Source organism: Oryctolagus cuniculus, chromosome 8 (assembly GCF_051225735.1).
Source record: "Oryctolagus cuniculus isolate XC-2025 breed Fujian yellow rabbit chromosome 8, ASM5122573v1, whole genome shotgun sequence".
NCBI classification, from domain to species: Eukaryota; Metazoa; Chordata; class Mammalia; order Lagomorpha; family Leporidae; genus Oryctolagus; species Oryctolagus cuniculus.
In genome coordinates this window covers 123,362,225-123,388,967 of record NC_142874.1, presented here as the reverse complement: position 1 = coordinate 123,388,967, position 26,743 = coordinate 123,362,225, and the positions used below count along the sequence as shown (strand labels likewise).

At 38.5% G+C, this 26,743-nt stretch overlaps 1 protein-coding gene and 1 long non-coding RNA gene across 31 annotated transcripts in view; one reads left to right on the top strand and one right to left on the bottom strand.

Moving 5' to 3' along the window:
• Positions 1–26,743, top strand: part of LOC103350779 (uncharacterized) — a 123,814-nt gene that overhangs the window by 16,806 nt on the left and 80,265 nt on the right. For 7 of the 30 annotated variants that reach the window (XR_016212106.1, XR_016212114.1, XR_016212090.1 and 4 more), the window contains one exon: positions 26,055–26,296. The exons of 2 other annotated variants lie outside the window; for them this stretch is intronic. This is a non-coding gene — a long non-coding RNA (uncharacterized LOC103350779). Of the gene's footprint in view, positions 1–2,589; positions 2,608–8,528; positions 8,684–11,704; positions 11,723–16,751; positions 16,840–23,355; positions 23,522–25,944; positions 26,297–26,743 lie in introns of those variants that run through there. 21 more of the 30 variants (XR_016212111.1, XR_016212116.1, XR_016212091.1 and 18 more) reach the window with 9 other exon arrangements.
• Positions 1–26,743, bottom strand: part of GC (GC vitamin D binding protein) — a 47,631-nt gene that overhangs the window by 13,793 nt on the left and 7,095 nt on the right. Inside the window, 10 exon segments of the mRNA NM_001082204.1 lie at positions 1,219–1,351; positions 3,064–3,161; positions 3,651–3,780; positions 4,997–5,199; positions 6,760–6,889; positions 8,287–8,381; positions 8,690–8,822; positions 10,478–10,689; positions 13,985–14,117; positions 15,496–15,565. Of these exon segments, the coding sequence (NP_001075673.1) occupies positions 1,219–1,351; positions 3,064–3,161; positions 3,651–3,780; positions 4,997–5,199; positions 6,760–6,889; positions 8,287–8,381; positions 8,690–8,822; positions 10,478–10,689; positions 13,985–14,117; positions 15,496–15,565 (1,337 nt within the window).

The following is a 26,743-nucleotide window of genomic DNA, read 5'->3' as shown; positions in this document are numbered from 1 at the left end:
GGTAAAGAAACATTTATGTGATCTTCAGAAATTGTTTACTGCATTTTTTCCTTGCATTTTTTTACAAAAATGCTAAATTCAACTTTGTTTAATTAAGCTGATGTCATCACTTCCATTTTATTTTCTAAAAGTATTTCCTTCATCAAACTGCCTGTGTGTGTGTGTGTGTATATAATGTATATACATATATAGCTATGTAAATACACACATTTATATGAAATAAAATTTTCATGAAATATTTACTTGTATTATGTGAGAGACTCTGGGAGTTATATCATGTTCTCATTCTTCATTCTAAAAAGGTACCAGTAGGTTACAAACTACAGACTAGAAAACACTATACTGTTCTTTGCTGCCAGTATTTACAACCCATTTTGTTTATTAATGTATAACATTTTGTCGTATTATAAATGTCTTTATTTTTTAAAGGTTTATTTATCTGAAAGAGTTTCAGAGAGAGGTAGAGAGAGAGAGGTATTCCATCTGCTAGTTCACTCCTCAAATGGCTGCAATGGCCATAGCTCAGCCAATTCAAAGTAGGAGACAGGAGCTTCTTCTGGGTTTCCCATGTGGGTGCAGGGGCCCAAGGACGTGGGCCATATTCTGCTTTCCCAGGCCATAGCAGAGAGCTGGATTGGGAGTGGAGCAGCCGCGACTAGAACCGGTGCCCATATGGGATGCCAGCACTTCAGGCTGGGGCTTTAACCTGCTGCGCCACAGGGTCGGCCCCATAAATGTCTTAATATTTATTTATTTTGAAAGCAGAGAGAGAAGGAGGGAAGGAGAGAGATATCTTCCACTTGCTGGTTCAGTCATCAAATACCTACAACAGCCAGTGATAGGCCAGGCGGAAGCCAGGAGCCAGAAACTCTGTCCAGGTTTTCCACATGGGTGTCAGGAGTGCAAGTACTTGTCCCATCATCTGCTCCCTCCCAGGAAACTGGTTCAGAACCATGGAATAGCTGGAACTCCAAACCACGCTCTGATACAGGATGTGAACCTCACAAGCAGAGGCTTAACCTCATGAGCCACAATGCCATTTCCTCGGTTTGCTTTTAAATGAGTATAATATGTAGAAACAATGATTCTTAAATTCATTAGAGACAGTGCTTCTAGTGACACCAGGAAAAGCCTCACATATTTGCATTTCAATAAAAAATGAACGCATGGGTTCTTCACGTCATCCACAGCAATCGGTAGAAGGTAAGGTTTTCCTACCTCTGAGTCACAGTAATTGGGAGGTGAGTTTATGGAACAGCACTTGGAGGCAAAGTCGGAGTGTTTCTCCACCAACTCTGCCAGTTCCGCGGATGTTGCCTCTGGCAGCTTTGCTCTTAGTTGCTGGGATAGTCTGAAAAAACGTTATTTATGTCAGGTTTCATCAGATGTATTTTACAAGCATTTCTAATACAAAATGATAGCCACTACAGATTTTTTTATGGTTTAAAAAAAGTGAAAATAGAAATGTTTGCCTTCCTCAAGAAACTCCTATACCTGTGGAATGCTTTCTGGTGACACAATTTAAGATGAGAGAGGGAAACCCAGGCCCTGTTAAAGATCATGAAAGTAAACACACGCTTTGCTGCTGAATTTGAATTCCACACTTTCCCTCCTCACTTGCTCAGTATTTCAACGTGGTGGCCCTCCATTTTCTCTAACATTTCACCTTCTCTCCAGTTTTAGATTTCACGTTCCTTAAGGAATGTGTTTTTCACAGGAGCTCATACAACCTTAAGTTTTCTTTCCTCATACGTCTTATGGTGCCCTCATAAAGGACAGCTGCCCTGGTTTTTAACACTTTTTTCCAGAAAACCTTGCCAGCCCTGTAGTGGACAAGTGGACGTGGAAGAGATCCAAATTTATCCAGAGTTGGGATGGGCAAGGTGGATGCTGGGAAGGCACAAGAGGGAAGGGGGAACTGGTTCATAGAAGCATCCACAAAATGAGTAGGTCTGAGCTGGGAGAGAAGGCAAGTTAGAGTGGGGAGGAACTGCGAGAACAAAAATAGAGGGGGAGGGACCAGCAGTGGATTTTAAATACATCAACTAAGTAGTCTCCATATCAGTTCTGCTACAGGTTCATCTGCAATGGAGACTGAATAATTACTCAGTTGCCCTGTGTGATCCTCGAGTTCAAAGCTGTTAGCAGAGAACTTGATGTGGATCACTGTGTTTAACAGTTTCTATTCTGCTTTTGTAATATTCTCTTATGTTACTCAGTTATGCAGCTTTCTGATACCTGAGAAATTCTGAAGTGAAGTCTTAGTCTTTTGTTTTTCTTTTTTGAACTTTGCTACTGGACATCTTGTGGTTCGTTGAGGAAGGTGTTTTACTTTGGGGGTTCTTCAGAAATATCTCTTGGTGGAGTTCTGTTTGTGTTTGCATGAGGTCTGGGTTGCTCAAAACTATTTGAAATGGAGGATCTGAGAAATTATTTAAATTGCAACCCTTTCCACGAAGCCAATACAACTTTTTTCATTATCCTAATATTTTGGTGTTAATGCTTATTTATAGAGAAGTGATTTTTCTTATTCTTAATTGATAAATATGACTATTGTATCACATTATTAATAATTAGCATTGGCTCCAGTTTTTGGGAAGTTCATGATGGGGTGTGCTGACATTACCTGTATTGAAAGTTTGTTTCCATGTTGAGCAACATGCCATGAAGGTAGGCAAATTTTAGTAGTCTAATAGTTCTTCAGTTCATATACAGCAATTTTTCAAATAACTTTGGGACAGGAATGTTGGCAATTTGTCCTAATTTTGCTGTTTTGAACCAAGTCCTTGCACATATACATTGTATTTATGTTTCTGTGGCTATGTTCTAATTGGCCACTCATCTGATACACTGATACACTGGACTTTTTTTACACAGATGCTAGATTTTGTGGATTTTTTCTTGCACAGATACTAGATTTTGACTGCTTTTAAAAACTCTTAATTGCACCTTATTTTTTATTCTTCATGTAGAATATCTTAAATTTTCAACTGTACTTTCAGATCACCATAGTAGCCAAATATTATTGATATATTTAGAAGATAGTCAAAACATATCCCTTACTTTTTCTTGTACTCAGTGAATGTATTTTCTGAATAACCTGCACATAATTCTTGTCCCTTGTCAATGAATGAAGATACTTCCTTTTTCAGTACAGGACCCTAAGAGGAAACAATAATAAAATAACAGAATTATTTATCTTGAAACACTGACTCATGAGACCATCAAATCAGAATTCTTTACATGGCATTGGTGTAGATATTTATTATATAAATTAGAGATTGGCAAACTTTTTATTTGCATAAAGCCAGGTAGTAAATAGTTCAGGCTGTGCAGGTTTTTTGTAGTCACTATGGTAACTACTCAGTTTTTTTTTTTTTTTAAGTCAGGGACACACAGTGTATAAACAATGATGTTTGATCGACTGTGTTCCAGTGAAACTATTATGAATATTGAAATTTGATTTTCATGTGTGATATATTAATCTTTTTTGATTTTTTTTACATGAATGATTTAGAAATGTAAAACTATGTTTCCATTCTTAGCTTGGAGGTCATATATGAATAGACAATGGGATAGGTTTGATTCCTGAGCTGTGATTTGCAATCCTTGACCCACTTGGTGGATAAAGGAAATCCTTCAATTGATACCTTTGCATTTAAACAGGCAGTGGAGTCAGCAGAGTGGCAGCATTCACTGAGGCTTTTCAGGGTTGGCTCAAGGACTTTACTGAGGAACACTTCAGGAATGTGAGTCTTTCTACTTAGTTCAAAAGTATACCTGGCAGGAGAGAGAGTAGAAGATAATACACTGTAAAGTGTAAATAGGTACGTGTGACATGCGAGGTAGCTATCATAAAGGCAGAGCACCTGGTTTCTGCATCTTAAAGATTTTTCCAAAACTGATTCCAAGTACTGGATTGTGCAGTAGTTCCAAATATTGGGTATTTATTATTTTCAATAAATTATGTTAATACTTTGAAGTTATTATGACAATAGTTAGATGTCTATATTTAAAATATAATATTTTAAATGCATTTGAAACTGTTTATGTAAATGTAATACAAGTGACTCTATATGAAACATCTAGTAAGTAGGTGATATGGCTTTTCTATGAAAATGGTTTAATGTATATTCTTTTGTTATATTTTACCTCACTGCTGTCTAAATACTTATAAAAACAATGAGCATTTTAGAAAGGTAGATTTCCAGTCCTATCTAAATTCTGCTGTCTGACATTGCTGATTGATATTTCATGCTGCATACTCATAGTGTATGCAACACAGGGTGTATTTCCTTTAGGACCTTTTTCAAATGGGTGGAAAAAAGATAAAGGTTTACTGTTTCTTCCTATTAATTCTTTTACAATCCAATAGTAGTGAATACCAATACTGTAAAAACAAATTGAATTATTATATATTTGGCTGTGCTTTGTTCGTGTGCTATTACAAAGATTGATTTACTAAAGTTTTTGATTTAAAACTCTGATCTAGAAGTTATAGAGTAGACTCATTAATGGTATGACAAACATTTCTGGTGCCATTATGTATTTTATATGTACATAGCATTTTGCATAAAAATAGACATTGACTTCCACCTGTGTTTCTAGATGCATTTTTCATTAGCAACATGTGTGCTATGTAAGGCAAGGATAATTCTCACATTAATTAAGAGGAGACTTAGGTTCAGAAAGTTCAAGTCTTCTTTAGGCCATGTCCAGTAGTGAGAAGAGCCACAGTTAGAAACCCAAAGCTTTTTTTTCCTGCACATCCAAAACTTCCTATTAAAGTTAGCTGTTCTTTACAACAGATCGGGTTTTTGGAATTTAAGCTACTTACAATCAAATAACAAATGCTGAAATCCTTGAGCAGCATACAAATATTTGGCTACATTGAACTGAGTGACAGCTTACCTTCCCTCAATCTGGGCCACACTGTGATTCCTTTTTGTCCAAGTGAACTTAAAGTGGAAACACCTTTCATGTCACTTCTACTTACTGATCCATGACGTTGATGTTTTTTGAATCACACACATCTTTACTTGTGGGCAACTCGACATTTGCTGGTTCAGGAGGCTGGGCAGCTGGCATGAAGTAAGTGCACACAAAAATGTCCATGGGTGTTTTTTCTTGACAACATTCTTCAAACTTGGGATTCTTTGTGGATAGGCTGTCGCATATTTTTACTGTGTGCTCAGGAAGCTATATAAAGTTGGGGAAATTTGGGAATTGTTAGTTTTCTGCTTGAGCTAATTAAAAATAAGACATGCACAGATTGACAAGCTCTGGCATCATGTTCATATAAGTTAATGTGAATACCTGCAGAAAGAAAACTGATTTATTATTTGTGAAGGTAATTCATGAGTATGTACTAAAAGCCTTAAAAATATAAAATTTCATTTCTAAGAAGTTATACCCAGAAAACAATTATAGATAAAGGGAATTCTTAACTATAAGATAAGACTCTTAACTGCAGTGTGGCTTAAAATATTGAAAAACCAACACAACCCAAATATAATAATTAGAGAATTGGTCAAATAAAAATATGGTATATTTTGTAGATCTATATGTCAGATATATATAGTAGAATCCTATTTAGCCAGTAAACATCATTATAGAGAAATATTTATTAAGAGACAAGTATTTTTAATGGAAAAAGATCAGGCAACACAATTAATAAAGACATCGACAAGACTTTCCTTGGAGACTGACCTTCCTCTAAAGCAACCATTCCAATTTGCATCTACTTGCAAGGATTACACAAATTGAAAAAGATGAAAAACCTTGAAATGGTTGTCAAATTATAAAACAAATTATAGGAACATTAGTGGCCTCTAATTAGTTTGTAGCATGGTGTGATAGAACTTGATGTGATAATGAAAATGCTTGCTGTCTGAACTGTCCAGTACTATTGTACATTTGAAATATGCCTCATGTGACTAAAGAACTGAATTTTAAATTCTATTCAACTTAAATATCTAATTTTTATTACAATCAAATATCTCTTTATTCATAAGCCAAGGTTATGTTTCTTGGCTCTTGAGTCTTTTCTTTTTCTTTTTATTTATTTATTTAACAGAGTTAGACAGTGAGAGAGAGAGACAGAGAGAAAGGTCTTCCTTCCATTGGTTCACTCCTCAAATGGCTGTCACGGCCGGTGCTGCACCCATCCAAAGCCAGGAGCCAGGTGCTTCCTCCTGGTCTCCCATGCGGGTGCAGGGCCCAAGCACTTGGGCCATCCTCCACTGCCTTCTCGGGCCACAGTAGAAAGCTGGACTGGAAGAGGAGCAACCGGGACTAGAACCCGGTGCCCATGTGGGAGGCCGGTGCCGCAGGCAGAGGATTAACCAAGTGAGCCACGATGCCAGCCCCTCTTGAGTCATTCAAAAAAACATTTTTTAAACTCACTTAGTAGCTACAGATAAAAGAAGTAATAAACTTTATAGCCTGATACCACAAAAAATATTTACTGCACAAAATGCAGTAGAGTAGGGGCTTGGGTGTGAGATAATCTTGTTATTGCCCGTGGCCTCTGACACTAGTTGGGTGGTCTCAAATGACTCACCCTTACTACACTTTCGTTTCCTTATCTGTAATAGTTAAGCATATACTAGTCTTTTTCATAGAGTACATATAGTTAAGCATATATGAGTATTTTTGATAGAGGATCCATTAAGATAATACACATGAACAGCAGTGTAGAAGAGCCCCTGGCAATCAGTACTCGTCACTGATGATGACAGTAGTGATAAGGATTCTTACCTCCTTGGCCATGCAGTCCTCTGAGGTAGACTCACAGCATTTGGAAAGAATATTAGTGATATCTTCAGCTAGCGGCAAAACTTCCTTTAGAGCAGCAGTAGGTGCTTTCTGAGCTAGTTTTATGAGATGGCTAGACATGTAAAAGTGAATTTGTTAGCTTACTGACATTCGCAGTTTTCCTGGCCTCATTATGAACACACTATCTGCAGGATTACATCATAGTTTTAACTTTTCCCCTCACCAGTTGCACAGAGTACATTTGGCATGTGGCAGATCCTATGTATCAAAGCCACAGACTCAAAATTAAGCCACCTCCAATGACTCTGCTCTTTGGCCAAATCTACCTAGTTGAAGCATGCCTTACAATGTTAGGTTTATTTATTTATTTATTTATTTATTTATTTATTTTTGACAGGCAGAGTGGACAGTGAGAGAGAGAGACAGAGAGAAAGGTCTTACGTTGCCGTTGGTTCACCCTCCAACGGCCACTGTGGCCAGCACACCGCGCTGATCCGATGGCAGGAGCCAGGTGCTTCTCCTGGTCCCCCATGGGGTGCAGGGCCCAAGCACTTGGGCCATCCTCCACTGTACTCCCTGGCCACAGCAGAGAGCTGGCCTGGAAGAGGGGCAACCGGGACAGAATCTGGCACCCCGACAGGGACTAGAACCCGGTGTGCTGGCGCCGCAAGGCAGAGGATTAGCCTAGTGAGCCGCGGCGCCGGCCACAATGTTAGGTTTATAAAAGCAATAAAGAAAGTACTAGTGACTCTATTCCCAAGGCTAATGTTACATTTTTGTGGCATTTTGTGGACTCTTTAAAAAAAGTTTTATAATTTCACCTAGTAACTATAGCTAAAATAAAAGAAGTAATAACATTGATCGCCCTACACCATAGACTTAAATAATCATTAAATAATTTATAAGGCTTACATATGTGAAAAGGATTATTGTATACTATTTTCATTTTCACATATCAGGAATATCTTCTAATGCTATTTCTGTATCAATACACTGGGACATAATTACTATTTTTAAAAATTTTGAAAACACAGTATTTATTATCATAATTGTTTATAAGACATACAGTTCAGTAGTGTTAATTATATTCACATTGTTGTACAATGGATCTCTGCAAATTTTTCATCTTACAAAATGGAAACTCTATAACCATTAAATGCTGGTTCTCCTACCCGTACCCAACCCTTGGCAACTACCTTTCTAATTTGTTTCCATAATTTTGATTAATTTAAATATTTTACATAAGTGGAATTATAGAATATTGGTTCTTTTGCAATTGGCTTATTTTACTTAGGTTCCTTCATTTTGTGTCTTTTACCAGCTAGCTTTGTTCTTTATTGCTTATTCGCTGTGCAGAGAAAAGAATGGTGTCATATCTCTGAAGATCATTGGAACATAAGACTGTGTTTTCTATCTTCTATTATAAACATATTTTTAGAGAAGCTTAATATTAGGGATAGATGGTGCAGAACCAAACTTTTAAATTAGATCATGGTGCCTAATCCATACCTGCGTCTTGATTTCTCCTTCCCATAAGCGGCATATTGTGAACAGACTCTATTTGACAAAGTGGTGAGAAGTGATAAATGTTTAATCTGGAGTCTCTAAAACGTGAGAGAGAGAATCTCATTAGGTGGTCAAGATCCATTGAAGGTAGTGTGAATATATGGCAAAAACAGAACATTAATTTTATATCATCAATTAATGTAAAACTGAACACTGACCAAAAACTATCAAAATTTCTTTTCCAGAGATGGTATGTTTATTTTCCAAGTAACAAAATGTGAAGATGTGTGTTAGAGATATTTACTTCTTGTAGAACCTCAGCGTCTCCCAATGATGAAAAGGAATGTTATTACCAAGGAAAAAGAATGCAGCACAATAATGATAACATAAGCAAAATGGAGCCTACCTCTTTCAGAAAGCATACGGTTGGGCTGGCAGAGGTGCAGCAGGTCCCGACCATGGAGAGATAGCTTTTGGTGTAACTGACTAGGATTGGCAGAGGAGCTTGTCCATAATTACTGGAATATTCATACAGAAATCTGGGGAGAGGGGAGCAGGCGGGGAAGGAAAACAGGACTGGTCAAAAAATTTGGGGAAAGTAAAACTGGATTTTTTTCACAAGTATTTTGATGAAGGCCGGATGCATGTTCTGGATTTAGAAACAGACTTATACTTAAAACTTGTAGTCAATGTATTCATTTAAGATTCTTTTCTGAATTCCCTCGTGGTCATCTTGAGAGGCCATTTGTCCCTTTATTTGTACAGTGTTCAGCTAGGTGCCTTGTCCATGGTAGCTGTTAATGAATTAAACCGCTGATTAAACTAGTTTTCGTGAATGTATTTACCCTTTTTTTAAAAGATTTATTTATTATTTGAAAAGCAGAATTAGAGGACAGAGAGAGAGAGAGAGAAAGAGAGAATGAGAGAGAGAATGAGAGAGAGAATGAGAGAATGAGAGAGAGAATGAGAGAGAGAATGAGAGAGAGAATGAGAGAGAGAGAGAGAATGAGAGAGTGAGAGAAAGAGAGAGAGAAAGAGAGAGAGAAAGAGAGAGAGAAAGAGAGAGAGAAAGAGAGAGAGAGAGAGAGAGAGAGAGAGAGAGAGAGGTAACTTTGATCCGATGGTTTACTCCCCAGATTGCCATAATGGCCAGATCCAGCTAAGGCCGAAAGCCAGGAGCCAGGAACTTCTTCCAGGTCTCTCACATGGGTGCAGGGGCCCAAGCATGTGGTCCATTTTCTGCTGCTTTCCCAGGTGCATAAGCAGGGAACTGGATCAGAAGAGGAGCAGCCAGAACTTGAACTGGCAACCAGATGGGATGTAGCACTTCTGGCACTGGCTTAATCTGCTGATCCACAGTGCCGGCCCCTGGATTTACCATCTGTTACTTGTATCAGTTGTTAGTCTAGATAATTGCTTTGAAAAGGTTTATATATTTGTTGAAAGAAGCCATTTTAAATTTCAGAAACAAGTATTTTTCTATCTGAAAGACTGAAATCTTAGGAAAAGTCATTTTTGAAAATTCACAGGAATGGGTAAGCCAACCAATTCTATACAAAATGTGACCAATTTGAATAACAAATTCAGTTTACATATATAATTTTATATAATAACTATTTGATTTTTCTCTTTTTTCATTTTTATGGCCTTCTAAGATGAACATTATCAGACTATAATGTGGTTTCTCCTGTATGTTTAACAATAAGCTCAAAATTACACATTCAGTTTTATAGTACATATGTCATGCTCACAACTGTTTCTGGTGGCATGGAGAATTGAAGAAAAAACTCATTTCTTGTACTTTTTTGGAAATTAAGAATTTGAACTATGTACAACAATAAAGTTGCTTCTATTATACGGAGTATGCAAGAATCTCTAGTATGAGAGGAATCAATAGGTACTGATCCGTGTTTGAATGTGTGTCATGTGGCCAGGGGACCCAAGTGATTCTGCTTCAGATAGTAGAACTAGGGCTGGTGGGTGGAAGTTGGGATAGTGGAGTTGCTCTGTGAGTCAGAAAAGCAGTCACAGCAATTGCACTGAGGAGGGGAAGGGCTCCTTGGGTGAGAGTCAAGTTCTCTTTATGGGAAGTTGTCTGGTTACTGTGAGAGAGGTGTGTGTGTTGGGGGGTTAGATAAGATTCATTTCTGATTTCTTATGCCTTAAAGTTCTACTCATGATGGAAACAGCTTACTTGTCAGCAAATTCCATTGGATCTTGACGGAATGCTTCACAGATTTCATCATTAGCTGGCTCCACGTAGGTAGGAAATTCTTGTGGTGGGTGTTTCAGGGCCGCCATACAAAGTTTCCGCTCCAGGCCCTCTTTGGTGCAGCACTCAGCGGTTCCTGGATGCACTGGGAACGGAGAGTCACTTTCACAGGACGTGGCAGACAGTGCGGAGGTCTGGAAGGAGTTAAAGGAAGTTCCATATAACTTCAGTGTAACATCTTGGTCTAAAACTCTAAAATTCCCATTTGTATGCAACTTTGCATGCCAAGGAGTCCTTGAGATGCTTTGTCAACATGACAAGCTAAGTAATTATAGGCAAGAGTAGGATTTTATTTATAAAAGTGTGTGTGTGTGTGTGTGTGTGTGTGTGCGGACCAAGCACCACCAGAGCAACCAGCCAAAAACTGTTCTTTTTTTGGGAAACAATGTGATATTTGATATAAAAGTATAGGAACAGTTTTCATAGCGAAACAATAAAGATGAAAAATAGCTGTCATGGAAAAAGTTCCTGTGAGGTTTATAGAGGAAAAAGTAGTTTGACTCCTTATGCTTGTTTTATAAATTAATCATTTTTAAGGAAAAGCTTCTATAGATCCTTCCCTGTGAATGAAGCAAACCAAAGTGATGAAGTAGTTGTGTAAGCCAACACTCATCATTAGCCCATCTACCAACTATTAGCTTCTCAGTACTTAAGTATTTGATTCTTTGTTTTCCTTATCTCTGTTTTTCTACCAGTCTCTGTTTTCTTTCTACTTTTCTCCCTGGCAAACTTTCTGCTTTTCCTATTTCAAATTACTTCTCTTCAAAAGAAAAAGAGAAAGAAAAGGAAAAAGTGTCAGTACTTTTTGAAAGTGTTGAAAAAGAAAGGTGTCAGCATATTGTGAAAATATGCTTTGAATACTATTCTGTTCATACCACATTTTGTTTATTCATTTGATGATGGGCACCTTGGTTGATTCCATATGTTGATATTGTGAACAGTACTGCAAATAACCATGGAGGGATGGTATCTCTGATACAATGATTCATATCTTTTGGATATATATTCATAGTAGTGAGGTTGTTTATAAATAAGAATAGAATCCTGTTATTTGCAGCAAAATGGCTGGAACCGGAGGACATCATGTCTAGCGAAATAAGCCAGACACAGAAAGACAAATACTGAATGTTCTCCCTTGTTTGTTTTTAGCTCCTGCTAACAAGCAAGCAAACCTCAGTCTGAACACAGAATGTGGATTACCAGAGCTTGGGAGGAAGTGGGAGAAATCAAAGTTTGGATTAAAAAAATGAGGGAAAGCTGGATACGATACATTAATTGTAACAAATATACTAATAAGAGGTGTTAATATGAGAAGCAGGGCATGGAGTCTATGGCGATTCTTTGTATTACTACATCACAATTTTTGTTAGTATAAAAATATTCTGAAATAAAATGTTTTAAAATGCTTTGAATAAGCCAGAGAAAGAAGAATGTAGTACAAAAAATGTCAATGCCATCCCTGCTCTCTGAAGCTTCAGGAATGTCCAGATGTTTTCTCTCTGGTCAAGGATATGATAGCAAATATGTAAAGTAAGATAGAAATAAAACATGACCAAGGTTGGTAATTTGACATTTGTTTAGTTAAAGATAATGTAGAAGGTCAGATGCAAATGACAGGTGTTTATGGACTTAGTGAAGGCAGAAACTGCATAAATAATTCTTTGAAAACAGAGAATGGCCAGATAAGTCAGTTTCGAATAAGAAAACTCATTGTGGGGCTAGCACTGTGGTGCAGTGGTTAAGCCAATTGCGTGCAAAGCTTGCATTCCCTCTGAGTGAGTGCCAGTTTGAAACCTGGCTGCTTCCCTTCCAATCCAGCTCCCTGATAATGTGCTTGGAAATGGAGCAGGAAATGGCTCAAGTGCTTGGGCCCCTGCACCTACATGGGAGACCTAGGTAGAGTTCCTGGCTCCTGGCTTCAGCCTGTGCCTGCCCTGACCATTGTCATTTGGGGAGTGAACCAGCTGATGGAAGATTCTCTCTCTCTCTCTTTCTGACTCTTCCTTTCACATAAACAACTAAATCGTTCAAATAAAAAGAATACTCATTGTACAGACTATATCCTAAGTAGATCTTTGGAGCATTATTTCTGTGTGCTGTTGCAGGCATGAGTAGTGTGTCCAATTTGTCTGTAGAGAACTTTATCAAAAAGTATCAAGATATCATTAGCATCAGATATGACTGCATTAATGAATTGATGAAGCTGCCCACTTTTTACCTTTTTTAGTTACTGTGCATATTTTGAAAGCTGTCATCTCAGCATTTAATTTCTGCATAAGCATTGCAGGGGAGAAAATTCAGAACCTACTGTTTGTATGCATGGTCACTTTTTTTTTAAAATTTTTTGACAGACAGAGTGAACGGTGAGAGAGAGAGAGAGAAAGGTCTTCCTTTTCCATTGGTTCACCCTCCAATGGCCGCCACGGCTGGCGAGCTGCAGCCGGTGCACCGCGCTGATCCAATGGCAGGAGCCAGGTACTTATCCTGGTCTCCCATGGGGTGCAGGGCCCAAGTACTTGGGCCATCCTCCACTGCACTCCCTGGCCACAGCAGAGAGCTGGCCTGGAAGAGGGGCAACCGGGACAGAATCTGGCGCCCCGACCAGGACTAGAACCCGCTGTGCTGGCGCTGCAAAGCAGAGTATTAGCCTAGTGAGCCACGGCGCCGGCCGCATGGTCATTTTTCAACCTGTAAATAATTTGAGGCCAGCAGAAAATTATTCTAGGGCATTTGATAACCATCCTGGAATGATGATAAAGGTATGGACAAGCTTTTAAATGATACAGAACATATTAGGGTTATATCTGTTTTGAAAAAAAAAATTATTTGTTTGAAAGGCAAAGTGACAGAGAGAGGGATTTACTCCCCAAATGCCTGAACACTGTGGACTGGACCAGGCCAAAGTTACAAGCTAGGAGCTCCATCTTGGTCTCCCACGAGTGGTAGGGGTCCAGGCTTGTTGAACTATCTTCCAGTTCCTTCTCAGGCAATTAGTAGGAACCTGAATCAGAAGCTTAGCCCCAGAGACTCAAACTAGCACTCCAGTATGAGGTGTCTGCAATGCAAGAGGCGGTTTATGCCAGCCCCCAGCAAGCATTAGAGTTATTTCATGAGGTTCAAAAGTTGGTATTTTTGAGTCTCACATTTATACCAATAAAATAGGACTTAAATCCTATGCCCACTGCTTACAAGCAAAGTATGCTCAGTAATCACTAAGCTACTTTACTGCCCAGTTTTCTCATTTGAACATATAATAGGGAAAATAGTTGTTCGGTGAGAATTAATTTGACTCTAAAGATAACAAGCTATGTATTTTCCCCAAACTGGAAGTTAGGTGGAGTTGCTGTCTAAGATTCCTCCAAGATACAGCATGGCCTGTTGTGACTGCCTTCTGGGCTGCTATGGAGTTGACCAGCCATGTTGACATACTCTGTTGTCATAGCAGCCAGGGTCAGCATCTTCGGCACAGCAGTCTTCAGTCAAGGAGACAACTTCCTTCACCAGCTTCATGACCTGGTCGAATGTTCCAGAGGGAAACTTCCTGCTGTACAGTACTAGTGATCTAGGGGGAAGAATAAGGCAATGTATTAGTTAGAACTGATGTCTTTCAATACATTTTGGCACATATTAAAATATGAAGTCTGTTGGGACCGATGTTTTGGCACAGTGGGTAAAGACACTGCCTGCAATGCCAGCAACCCATATGGGCTTCATTTCGTGTCCTGGTTGCTCCACTTCTAATCTAGCTCCCTACTAATGGCCTGGGAAAGCAGCGGAGGATATTCCAAATGCTTGGGCCCCTGCCACCCATGTGAGAGATCTGGATGAAGCTCCAGGCTTTGGCCTGGCCCAGCTTTGCCCATTGCAGCCAACTGGGAAATGAACCAGAAGCTGAAAGATCTCTCTCTCCCATTCCGTACTACCGACTTTCAAATAAATAAATATGACCTCTGTTCAATATTTAAGTGGGCTACTTCATACATTTGCTTTTTTTATTTGGCTAATGAGAAATTTATGAGGTTTAATTTTAAAAAAGTTTTTATCCTAAGCAAATTTAACTCAGAAAGCAGTAGAAATTGGACTTAATAGTTCCATCATCCCAGCCTGGTATTGTCTTTCTCAAGCCTCCCGCAGTGAATCTGGGCCTTCAATGCCTTCATTTGCCAGAGTCTTTGGCAGTAAAATTGCATTTTGGTTTACTTTAGATAATTGTGTTCACCCATGTCGCTCCCTGTCTTCGTGGAGGAACGACACAGGACCCTGCGTTGTTCTTTCGTCTGCTCGGCCCTCCCCGGGTTTGCTGCTGGTTCTTCCCGGGTTGGCTACCGTCCCTTCCACCTCCGTGGAAGGGCGGTTCCCCCTGCCAGCTTCCCCACTTCCTCGGGGGAGCAGCACACCGCCGGCTCGCTCGGGGGCTGCACAGGTGTTCCTTCAGATAGATGTTCCCCTTAAATGTTCCTGGTGCATGTTGTCTCTCTCCTCCTTTATAGTCCTCTTCCACCAATCCCAACTCTGCTACCCACACGCCGAGTACGCTGCTCTCCTCCAATCAGGAGCAGGTCCTACAGTTTATTGGTTGAACTGGAGGGAGCTGCGTAGAAGCTGTTTCTCCCTTCTCAGCGCCATATTGTGGGAGAGCAGATGCATAGAATAAGTCTTAATTCCAGTAACTTAGTCTAGTCCGAGTTGCTCCCCACACACCCATTCTTTTTTAGCTCATTTGAAAACGTTGGCAATAGATCCTCAGACTGTAGTAACCATCGTTGAACTAGAACCTCTGGATGTTCCCCATTTGCCTGACATCTCTACCCTTGTTGACCCTGGGACAATGATCCTCTAAATCTTAGTCAGTTTGCTCCTCCAAGTTGGACAGAAGTGCTCACGTTCAATTTCGTTCAGGGTCCAGTGACCAGCAGCGTGCATGTGTGCTGCACACTTACAGAGTTCTGAAGTCGTCCTTTCCCAGAGTGGCAAGTTCCTTGCAGACTTTATCCTTTTCATAGTCTCGGCCTAGGAACCAGAAATAGAAAAATTGTGTCACTTCCTTTTGAATGAATAGCATATTCAATATACATGTAAAAAGTGAGTTTCCATGTAATCTATGGGGAAAGTAGCATTTTCTCAATCTATATGCAATTTCACTTCTGGGGTGCATTTTTTTTTAGCTTTTTCTCATAATGAACCACCATTTTATGACCTGCTATTATGTTTCAATGGGTAGAAGGAAAAATAAAGAGTGAATTGATACTGAAAGTGGGTAAGTTGGGGATCTAGCAGCCAGTGAGTCAGAATGTGTGTGTGTGGCTCAGTGCTAACGTGGGGCTCTGCCTCCTTTCCTCCCACCTTCTTTTCTACCTTTTTTCTTTCCTTTCCTTCTATTTGTGTTTGTGTGTGTGTGTGTGTGTGAATGTTTCACATAAAGCCTGCAAGTCAAAAAGAATTGCCTCCCTCCCCAAATGATAAGCAGGGATGTTCTCCAATCCAAAGTGAGGGGCCAGCCCCTCTAATACAGGATTTCCAGGGGGTGCCTGATAATGGGTGCCTGTGACTCAAGTGCAGGCTGTATGGGAGATATGAGGAATTCTGCAGTAAGAGATGGGAATTATCCAAAGTATTACTTGGAGAAAGTTGTCTGTAGGATGAGTCTGGGGGAAAAGTGAGGAGTGTTCCCCTCTCTTCAAACATAGTGAGAGGGGCTTCAAGGAAATCTCTCAGCCATCTTGGTAGATAATCTTTAGAGTATAGGGTACAATGGACAGGTGTTTGAAGTCAGAGAAACCTAAAAGGATAGGGAATGACTTAGCAGCCTGTGAAGTGAAGGAGAGGGCCATGGGTGAGAATCAGTAGTGTGGCCTGCAGACTGATGTAGACTGAGCAGGACAACAAACTGGTTGGCCTAGAGCTGTCTTTACTGCCCCCGCCCCCAACCCTAAGGGCTATTTGGAGAGCAAACTACCAACAGAGGGGACACCTCTGCATGGAGGTGGATGATTTGAAAATTGAGTCTTAAGGTCCCAAGGTGGTCTCTGAAAGTGCTGCTATGTGCAAAAGATTTCCAGGGATGATGGAAGAGAGAGCATTAAAGAACCCACCAGCAAAAATGTCTGCTTTGAACATACGTCACCACAGGGAATGACGCTGAATACACTATGTTGCCTACTGAATTGGTTTTCTCTGTTGCTGCCTGTCCTGCTAGCTTCTTCCTTCCTCGTGTTAGCCTTCGAGAGCCAGAAGCAGACTGGAGAGGATGGATGGGAGGAGATGACAGCAGGCAGAGGAGAGAGGTCAGTGTCCATACTTTCTTCCTAACACATGCCACAAGACAGGAAGAGGCCTGAGCAGGGAATGGCTTCAAGTTCCAATGAATTTCCATATTGTTGGCTATTAAATACAGTCAAACATTCTCATGACTGAAATGAAGTGGTTTTTTTTTTTTGGCATTTGAGAGGAAGAGAGAGACTTTTTGATATTTGAGAGTGAACCAACAAATCATGAGAAAACAGAGTTTGAGTCTACTCAGGAAGAGGTAGTTACTGCAGGCAGAGGTGAGTTCTACACCGATGGTGATACCTGCTTATTGAACATACTTATTACATCGAAGAATGGGCATATTGAATTATGTTTTCCCCTGCTTCATTTACACAAATAAGTCCAGGAAACTTCCCAGCACCTTTGATTATATATTCTGAGAATATATGAGAAGTGGATAAGTGGCATAGTCTCTAAGTGGGATAACTACTGATTTATCCTCCTAGCTTAAAATATTGGGAAAGTCATCTCAGGTGATGTAGGTGATCCTGTGCCTGGCTGGAAGACTGCCTGTCTAGTCTATGCAGGAGGTCAAGAGGGCATGGCACACCATGCTCCCTGGGAAAAACCCTGGTTGAGGACTTAGCACACTGAGACCCACATATGACCTGAGCGCTGGCAGGCATCAGGGGCCTCGGGCACATTTGCCCAACCCCTGCTTCCTGTTGAGGGGCTTTGTAATTGTCAACTAGGTAAACAGGTGTGGCCCAGACCCATAAGACCACCTGGAAGACTAGGTGGGCTACGTACCCTTCAAGCTGATTGGAGAAGCATGGGCATGTTCACCAAAACTGTCTCTGCTGCTGCTTGTTGAAGAACGCCATTGCCCCACCATTCTGACATGGGCTTCACAGGACGATCCCACAAGGTGATATGATGGTAACTGCTGACGTGGGTTTAAGCCCAAAGATGTCCTATCTCTCTGCAGCAGTTACTGTTCTGTGGATGACTGAACAGACCCGTGTCCTTGTGGAAATTTTTGTCTTATGTTTAAAGGTGGTTGATAGAGGCTGGGAGGGTTTGCTTTTTTTTTTTCCTTTTATAAAAGCTCCTATTTAGAATGTGTTAGATTTAATAATGAAAATTGCCTTTGGAGGAAGCTATTGTACTATGTACTCTTTAGGAGCACAATCAAAAATGTACCTCTGAGGTGAGAAAAGTCAACTGAGAGGCAATGGGATTCCTCTTAAAATTATTGTTAACTTGTAATTTAAACTGCACCTATTTATAGGGTATTATGCTTCAAGATATCTACAAATTACATGTTGTTCAAATTAGGGAAACATCTATCCAAATGTTTATTTCTTCACAGAGAAAATAGTCAAAATCCATTTTTTTTACTTAAAAATGCACATTATCATTTTGTGTAGTTACCCTTCTGCGCAACAGAAGCTCAGAACCCCTCTAACCTAACCTTAACAGTACCATCTTGTCATCTTTTCCCTTCTCCTCCCTACCCCTACTCTCCTACTCACCCTTCTTCTATTTCTATGAAATCAATTATTCATTCAGGATCATATGGTACTGTCTATGCTTAGAGTATTTCACTTAACATAATGGTCTTCAGTTCCATCCGTGTTTTTGCAGATGATAAGATTTTATCTTTTTTGTCCTGACGGTTGATGTACAATGTAATACTTTATCCATTTTAGTATTTTTTTTTGTTCTAGTACCGTTGGTTGAACTCTGTAATTAACACACAATTTTTCTTAGGTGTTTAAATTTTAACTGAAAAGTGATCCCTGTTAGGAATTTGGAAAACATTATGCTGAGTGAAATAAGCCAATCCCAAAGGGACAAATACCACTTGTTCTCCTTGATAGGTGACAACTAACTGAGCACCAAAAAGGAAACCTGTTAAAGTGAAATGAACACTAGGAGAAACGGTGACTTGATCAGCCCTCACCCTGACTGTTGATGATATGTTATCCCTCTTAGTATTTTTTTTATTTGTTCTACTTAATACTTTTGGTTGAATACTGTAATCAATACACAATTCATCTTAAGTGCTGAAACTTGACTGAAAAGTGATCGCTGTTAAATATAAGAGTGGGAATAAGAGAGGGAAGAGATGTGCAATTCGGGACATGCTCAAGCTGACTTACCTCAAACGGTAGAGTTAGAAACATACCAGGGGACTCCAATTCAATCCCATCAAGGTGGCATGTACCAATGCCATCTCACTAGTCCCAGTGATCAATTTCTGTTCACAACTGATCATAATGATAGGACTAACAACCAAAGGGATCACATAAACAAGAATAGTGTCTGCAAATACTAGCTGATAGAATAAAAAAGGGAGAGAACAATCCAACATGGGAAGCGAGATACACAGCAGACTCATAGAATGGCAGATGTCCTAAACAGCACTCTGGCCTCAGAATCAGCCCTTAAGGCATGTGGATCCGGCTGAAAAGCCCATGAGAGTATTTCAGGCATGGAAAGCCAAGACACTCTGAAAAAAAAAAAAAAAAAAAAAAAACTAAATGAAAGATCTCCACGAGTGAGATCCCAGTGGAAAGAACGGGTCATCAAAGAAGGAGGTACCTTTCTCTGAAGGGAGGAAAGAACTTCTACTTTGACCATGGCCTTATCTAAAAATTATCAGAGACAGTGAACTCAGGGGGCTTCCATAGCCTTGGCAGCTCATGACAAGAGCCTAGGGTGATTACTGATGCCATAAACAAGAGTGTTAATTTGTTAAGTCAACAACAGGAGTCACTGTGCACTTACTCCTCATATAGGATCTTTGTCCTTAGTGTGCTGTACATTGAGATTTAATGCTAGAACTAGTACTCAAACAGTATTTTTCACTTTATGTTTCTGTGTGGGAGCAAATTGTTGAAATCTTTACTTAATCTTTACTTAATCATACTTAATGTATGCTAAACTGATCTTCTGTATATAAAGAGAAATGAAAATGAATCTTGATGTGAATGGAAGGGGAGAGGGAGTGGGAAAGGGGAGGGTTGCGGGTGGGAGGGACGTTATGGGGGGGGAAGTCATTGTAATCCATAAGCTGTAGTTTGGAAATCTATATTCATTAAATAAACGTTTTAAAAAAAAGATTTTATCTTTTTTTGTGGCTAAATAGTATTTCATTGAATGTCTGTACCACATTTTCCATATCCATTCATTATCTGATGCTTAGGTTGTTTCCATTTCTTGTCTGTTCTAAATAGTGCAGCAGTAAACATTGCAGTACAGATATCCGACAGACTGATTTCATATCCTTTGGTTATATCTGATAGTGGGATTGCTGGAACATACAATGCTATTTTTTTTGAGAATAATGCACACTATTTCCCACATTGATGTATTAATATATGTTCCCAGCAATAGTGTGCAAGATTTCCCTTTTTCCTTATCCTTGCCAGCCCTTAATTTTTGTCTTTTTGATAATAGCCAGTGTAACTAGACTTATGTGATATCCCATTGAATTTCACTGATGGGTAATGATGTTGAACCTAATGCTCATTTCTATGTCTTTGAAACATATCTGACAATAACTTTCCTAAATAGCAATTTGTTATAAGGGACCAATTCAAGAACATCAAAATCACATGGAAGGTAGAAAAGAACCCACATACTCAGATTTGGTATTATCCTGAAAACCTGGCTAAGGTAATAGGATGACTAAAACTAATGATCAGTGGAATGCAAAATGTCACTTGCAACAAACCTATTATGTCTGACAACATTCACATCTAAGTACACTTTTTGCAGTTTATTGATTGTTTTACAAGGCTGGATGTTGTCAGGTTCAGTAGGTCCAAGTAAGGTAGAAATTTTTCATTAATCATTAATGGTATTCCATAAAACTGACAATTGGAACACAAAATGAAAGAATTGAGATTGGAATTGCTCTCATTTAGAGAAAAGCTGTTCTTTAGGGATGTCAATATAATTGTTTTCTGTTGTTCTAACATGGAGCTAGGAAAAATATCTGGTAGTCACAAAGCAGTAGGTTTTAACTAATGTAAGAAAAGTTTATAAAAAAAACTGTGATTGTTAGTAACTGAAATGATAACAACCTTTTGAATAGTGTATTTGTTTTATCACTGGAAATAGTCAAATGTATTTAATAATCATATGTACTAAAGGTTTCTGAATATAAAAATATTACTTAGTAAGTATGGTAAATTATTTCCTTTTAGAAATACTAGGATATTCTATCCTTTTCCCAAAACTTACTGAGTTTTATTTTACAAAATGAGTTCTAATAGGAAGTTTTTTCCCCTTTTAGTGGATGTGAGATAACTTTGTTTAATAAACTCTCCATGTATAACTGGAGAGGTCATTTTTGTTGGTGTTTTTATTGTGATTTTTGAATAACATGCAAAACATAATATAGGGTACCTCAGATGAACATTTTGAGAAATATTTTACTTGTCGACTTCCATTCAGATTTCTCATTTCACTATTTTTAAAATTTCATATATTATGGGAATATGTATTCATGTGAAGGTAGTTCAAATAGGCTTTGCAGATAATTCTCTATAAATTGTTTCAATTAAATAAGCTATGTATGTTTGCTCAAGTTCATTGGCTATATGTACTGCTTTGGTTAGAATTCACATTGATAAGAGAGAGAAGTAGGAAACTAGATAATCAGCATGTCTTACAGTGGTTTGGGGGCATTTTTTTGCTAGAATAGTCAACCTTGAGTATGAGAGAAAATAAAGGAGGAGGCCCCACTGGGAGGCATTGAGAAAGTTCAGAACTAAATGTTAAGGGTAAATTGCTCTTATGAAGATAGCCTGTAGAGGAAGCTGTTGCACCATAATCTTTCAGGTGAGCAACCCAAAATATATTTCTGATTAAAAAAAACTTAATTTATTCATTTGTCTAAAGAGAAGATATCTAGCTTACAATATATTAATCATTTTCTCATCTCACAAAAAAACAGCAAATACTAAATTTAATTGGCAATGTGATTATTGTTAATTGATTCCTCATTCCATTGAATAAATATAATTTTTAAATAGTAATTGAGCTTACTCTGATTGATACATTTAGGTCACCCCTGAAATGAATTGCAAATGACATGCTCTGGTCTTTAATGTGCCATTTGGGTGGAAGAGGATGATTTGGACTTTGATATGGCACAAGAAAATATTGACATAATCTTAGGAACTGTGGTGAAATCATTTTCACATCAAGTAATCGCTTAGTTTGAAATGTTTACAAATTTCATTAACAGAATTTTTACTTTTCACAATAGTGTGACCCATTTTTATCTCTATTGTGGAACATTCTGTTACATTCTGTCTAATTCTGAATTCTTAAATAGATTTGATTTCCCTGTGGGGAAATCTTTACTGCTTTATGCACCTGACCTTTTCCAACAAAGCTGACAGTGTTCACTCGTATGCACAACAGATAGTTTTCAGGGTTTCCTCTGTGCCAGGTTTTGGGTTCAGTATGGAATTGGATTGAAGTCTATGATGGAGGCCAAAATAGACACTTCCCTGCCCTCACGGAACTTTAATGATAAATAGGAGAGTCAATAAACTTACAGTATGGGTAGAAAGATTACTAATAAAGATATTTTGGATGCTTATACTATTTTTATAGTCTCATTAAAACACAATTTTGTTCCCTAGAAAAAATCTTTATATATCATGAGCAGTGAATAGATCTTAAATAACATTGACTTGAATAGATGTTTATAGAGGATGCTAGGAACTAACTCAAGCTGCTGTTTTTTCTATTGTGTTTTGGAGAATTACAGGCTTTTAGAGCTCTCTTGGGCATTGACATTTTTCTTTCTATTTTGTACTGTTGGGCTCATTTGTGTTAGAAAATGGTTAGGAAATTTCTTTTTTAAAGGAAACTTCAGTGTTTATTTGAATTAGTCTGGCTAGTAATTTCAGAGAAGTGGTTTTTCTTAAAAAATTAAACATTTCTGGACTGGTTTAGGAAGCTGGCTCTGGTTTTGAAATTGATAAATCACTAGGAACAGTGACAATGAAGAAGTGGTAATTAAATGTTTTATTTCATTTTTAAGTTTTTGTTTCATCATCATTAACATTTTAAATGATTTAAGTATAAATATAGAACATTGGTTTGTTTTTTTCATAAATATTGTTTACCAGCAGGTATGCAATTTTTTTGTGTATGAGTAAATAGAAAGAAATTCAAAATTTTTAATACTATACCCAGAGAACCCCATGGCATCTATAGATTAATCTAGAAGAAATTAAATCTGTCTTTTAACAATGCTATCAGTGGGGCAACCTGAGATTTCTTGCAAATTTGGAAATTAAAAAAAACAACAACAACAACAATGAAAACAGTAGAAGATTGAAGGTCAATTGGCTAGTTGTCCAGAAACTATAGATTCAGCAAAGGGTAATATATACATACTCCCTAAACCACTGTCCTTGGGTTCACTCTGGGTGGTAGCTTATCTTCTGGGACACTCGCCGAAGTCCCATACGAAACATGTCTCTCCAAACATCTCATCCTGCCTCTCTTTTCTTTCTCAGGCTGGTCACTCCCTCACTTGAAATTACTTTTGCCAGAAAAAGACGGAGGAATTATTTTCTCTTCTACCTTTGGAGTTAGTGCAAGTGCTATCCCTTGTATTTTGATTTGGAAACTTAGAATATATTGCAATGCTGAAGTCCTACAAAAAATACTAATAATACCATGGTAATAATTATATTGGAGTGCCAACAATTTGGTAGAAGCTAGTCCAAATGTTTGAACTTTTAACCCTCAAAAGATCCTGTAAGATTTGTAGTTATCTCATTTCACCTCTGATATTATTATGCATAATTGAGCGTCTCTTCAAGAGCTTACTCTCTATGTATAAATGATTTCTATGGAAAATTGACTTTTAACCATTAAATAATCAACAGCTTATTAACCTTTCAGCACATTTGGCTTGTGAGCTAGAGAATGACTCTTGCAATTTGCACTATGCTGTCTATGTATTAAAGCATTCATGACTTTCTGAAGTCTTAGTCTATGACTATCGTTTCTGAAGAAAGTTAATTCTTACCCTTTATATTCTGAAAAAAGAAAAAAATAAATATACATACTTGAAGAGTCTGGCACAGGAAAACGCCAAGATGAGGAGAATGGCTGAAGTGCTCGGCCATGTGCTTTAGTCTCAGTAGAGAGGGGTTTGAAGGAATACTAAGCATTTTCTAGTGGATCTAACAAAGGAGCCATTATGAGTTATGTTCACTTTCAGCAAAACTCTTTGGAAGATCACATCTAGATTTTTTGAGGTGCTGGATCCATGGTACAATTCTGGATACAGCATGAATATTTTTTAAAGCCAGTTCATTAATCATATATTGTGAAATCTGAAGACAGTGTTATTCAGTAGGGATGGAAAAGTCATATTTGCATGTTCTCCTTTAATGAGGTAATAAAACAAGCAGCAGGGGTTGTTTCACTTCATCAGTACCATCTCAATTAAAGCTTCAGAAAACATCAACTCCACATGGAATAGAGACTTAAATGCATCACCTGACACTGTAAAACTACCAGAAAGAAACAGGAAACACCACACAACAAAATGTACTTGTGAGATACCACTACATTAAAAGCACCTTCCAAGCAAGGTGATGTATACAAACATTTGATTAGGAGTTACTACCCTAAACATGTAAGAATCTTAATTAAAAAGAAGTAAATATCTGATTTAAAAATGGGCAAAGGACCTGAATTGGTATTTCTCAAAAGAAGACATACAGGGCCGGCACCGTGGCTCACTAGGCTAATGCTTCGCCTGCGGTGCTGGCACTCCAGGTTCTAGTCCCAGTTGGGGCGCCGGATTCTGTCCTGGTTGCTCCTCTTCCAGGCCAGCTCTCTGCTGTGGCCTGGGAAGGCAGTGGAGGATGGCCCAAGTGCTTGGGTCTTCCACCCGCATGGGAGACCAGGAGGAAGGAAGCACCTGGCTCCTGGCTTCAGATCAGCGCAGTGCGCTGGCCGTAGTGGCCATTTGGGGGGTGAACCAACGAAAGGAAGACCTTTCTCTCTGTTTCCCTCTCTCTCTCTCACTGTCCACTCTGCCTGTCAAAAATTAAAAAAAAAAAAAAGACATACAAATAGCTAACAGGTTTACTTTAAAAAAGTGCTCAATATTACTGTTCATAAGAAAAATGCAAATTCAATCCACAGTATCACATCACACTTGTTAGACTTGCTATCATCAAAAAGGTGAAAGAGTAATGTTCTATACATTTCAAAATAACTTAGAGAACAAATTGCAAATGTCTTGCCATAGAAAGTAAGCAAGTAATATCATAGATATGCTTATGACTTGATTTAATCATTCCACATTTTGTGTCTACATGAGTATTATTTATGTTTCTACTATAATACATGATTTTTGTCAAGCAGATCTCTTGAACCATTTAAATGCGCTTAAAGTTCAATATGTTATGAATGGTTTTATCTTAAATAGGAAAATTTTCTCTTCAAAGAGCAACCATTCTTTTTGTAATTATAAAAATAGATTTACAGATAATAAGGCCAAAATAATTGGGCAGTAGTTGTCTATTACACTGGCAGGATAGCAAGATTTTTATTCCCCAAGTGAAATATAATTTTCTAGTTTTCTCACTAAATCCCAGAGAGAACCTGAAGGCTCACTGTTGGATACTTGTAAGAACTGTAATTTAAGTGGGATACTTAATATGTATTAAGAATGCATTGCTATTTTATAAGTATTATGATTTGCATTGCTTTAAGTGCTTTATAGCATTGTTTTTCTAAGTAAGGCTAAAGGGATCTTTTTAAATATATAAATTAATAATGGCCTTGAGGATATCATATAGGTTGAAAATTAAATGGGATATGTAGAATATATTAGTATAAAATTACAACTATTACTAGAATATAAAGCTGTGGTTATATTTGATAAGAAAACTTCAAAGGACTATCCACTTAAATGTTAGTAACATCAATAATCAAAGTGTTTCTTTTGTTTATGTTTTTAAAAAAACCCAGTATATATTTGTCATGAAAATATTTACTTTGTAAAACTAGTTGCTATTTGCCATTTGTAGCAAGGCTGATAAATACAAAATTATGAATTTATTGTCATGATGTTACTTTAGGACTAAAATGTGGGGCTGGCGCTGTGGTGTAGCAGGTAAAACTGCCGCCTGCAGTGCTGGCATCCCATATGGGCACCAGTCGAGTCCCGGCTTTTCCACTTCCAATCCAGCTCTCTGCTGTGGCCTGAGAAAGCAGTAGAAGATGGCCCAAGCCCTTGGACCCCTGCACCCACGTGGGAGACCCGGAAGAAGCTCCTGACTCTTGGCTTCGGATCAGCACAGCTCCACCATTGTGGCCAATTGAGGAGTGAACCAGTGAATGGAAGATCCCTCTCTTTGCTTCTGCCTCTCCTTGTTTCTCTGTTTAACTCCAACTTTGAAATAAATAAATAAATCTTTGAAAAAAAAAAAAGACTAAAATGTGTTAGCTTAAAATGGTGTTCTTGCTGTTGTATTACAATTTATATTAAACTCATAGTTTTCTTATGGAAATGGTAGGTTTTACTTTTCTAGGATGAAGACCATAATCAATTAGATGTAAAGATATTTAAAGAATCCATAGGGTAATAATGTAAGTACAGTGGTTAAGACATTGCTTGAGATGCCTGTCTCTCATATCAGAGGGCCTGGGTTCAAATCCTGGCTGTGCTTTGGATTCTAGCTTCCTGCTAATGTATACCCTGGAAGGGGGCAGGTGATGCTCCAAGTTCTGGAGTCCCTGACACCATGTAGGAGACCCAGATTGGATTCTGGGCTCCTGCCTTCAACCTGGCCCAGATCTGGCTGTTGTAGGCATGTGGGCAGCGAATCAGCACATGGAAGATTCCCATTAATTATTATTCTCTCTCTCTCTCCCACA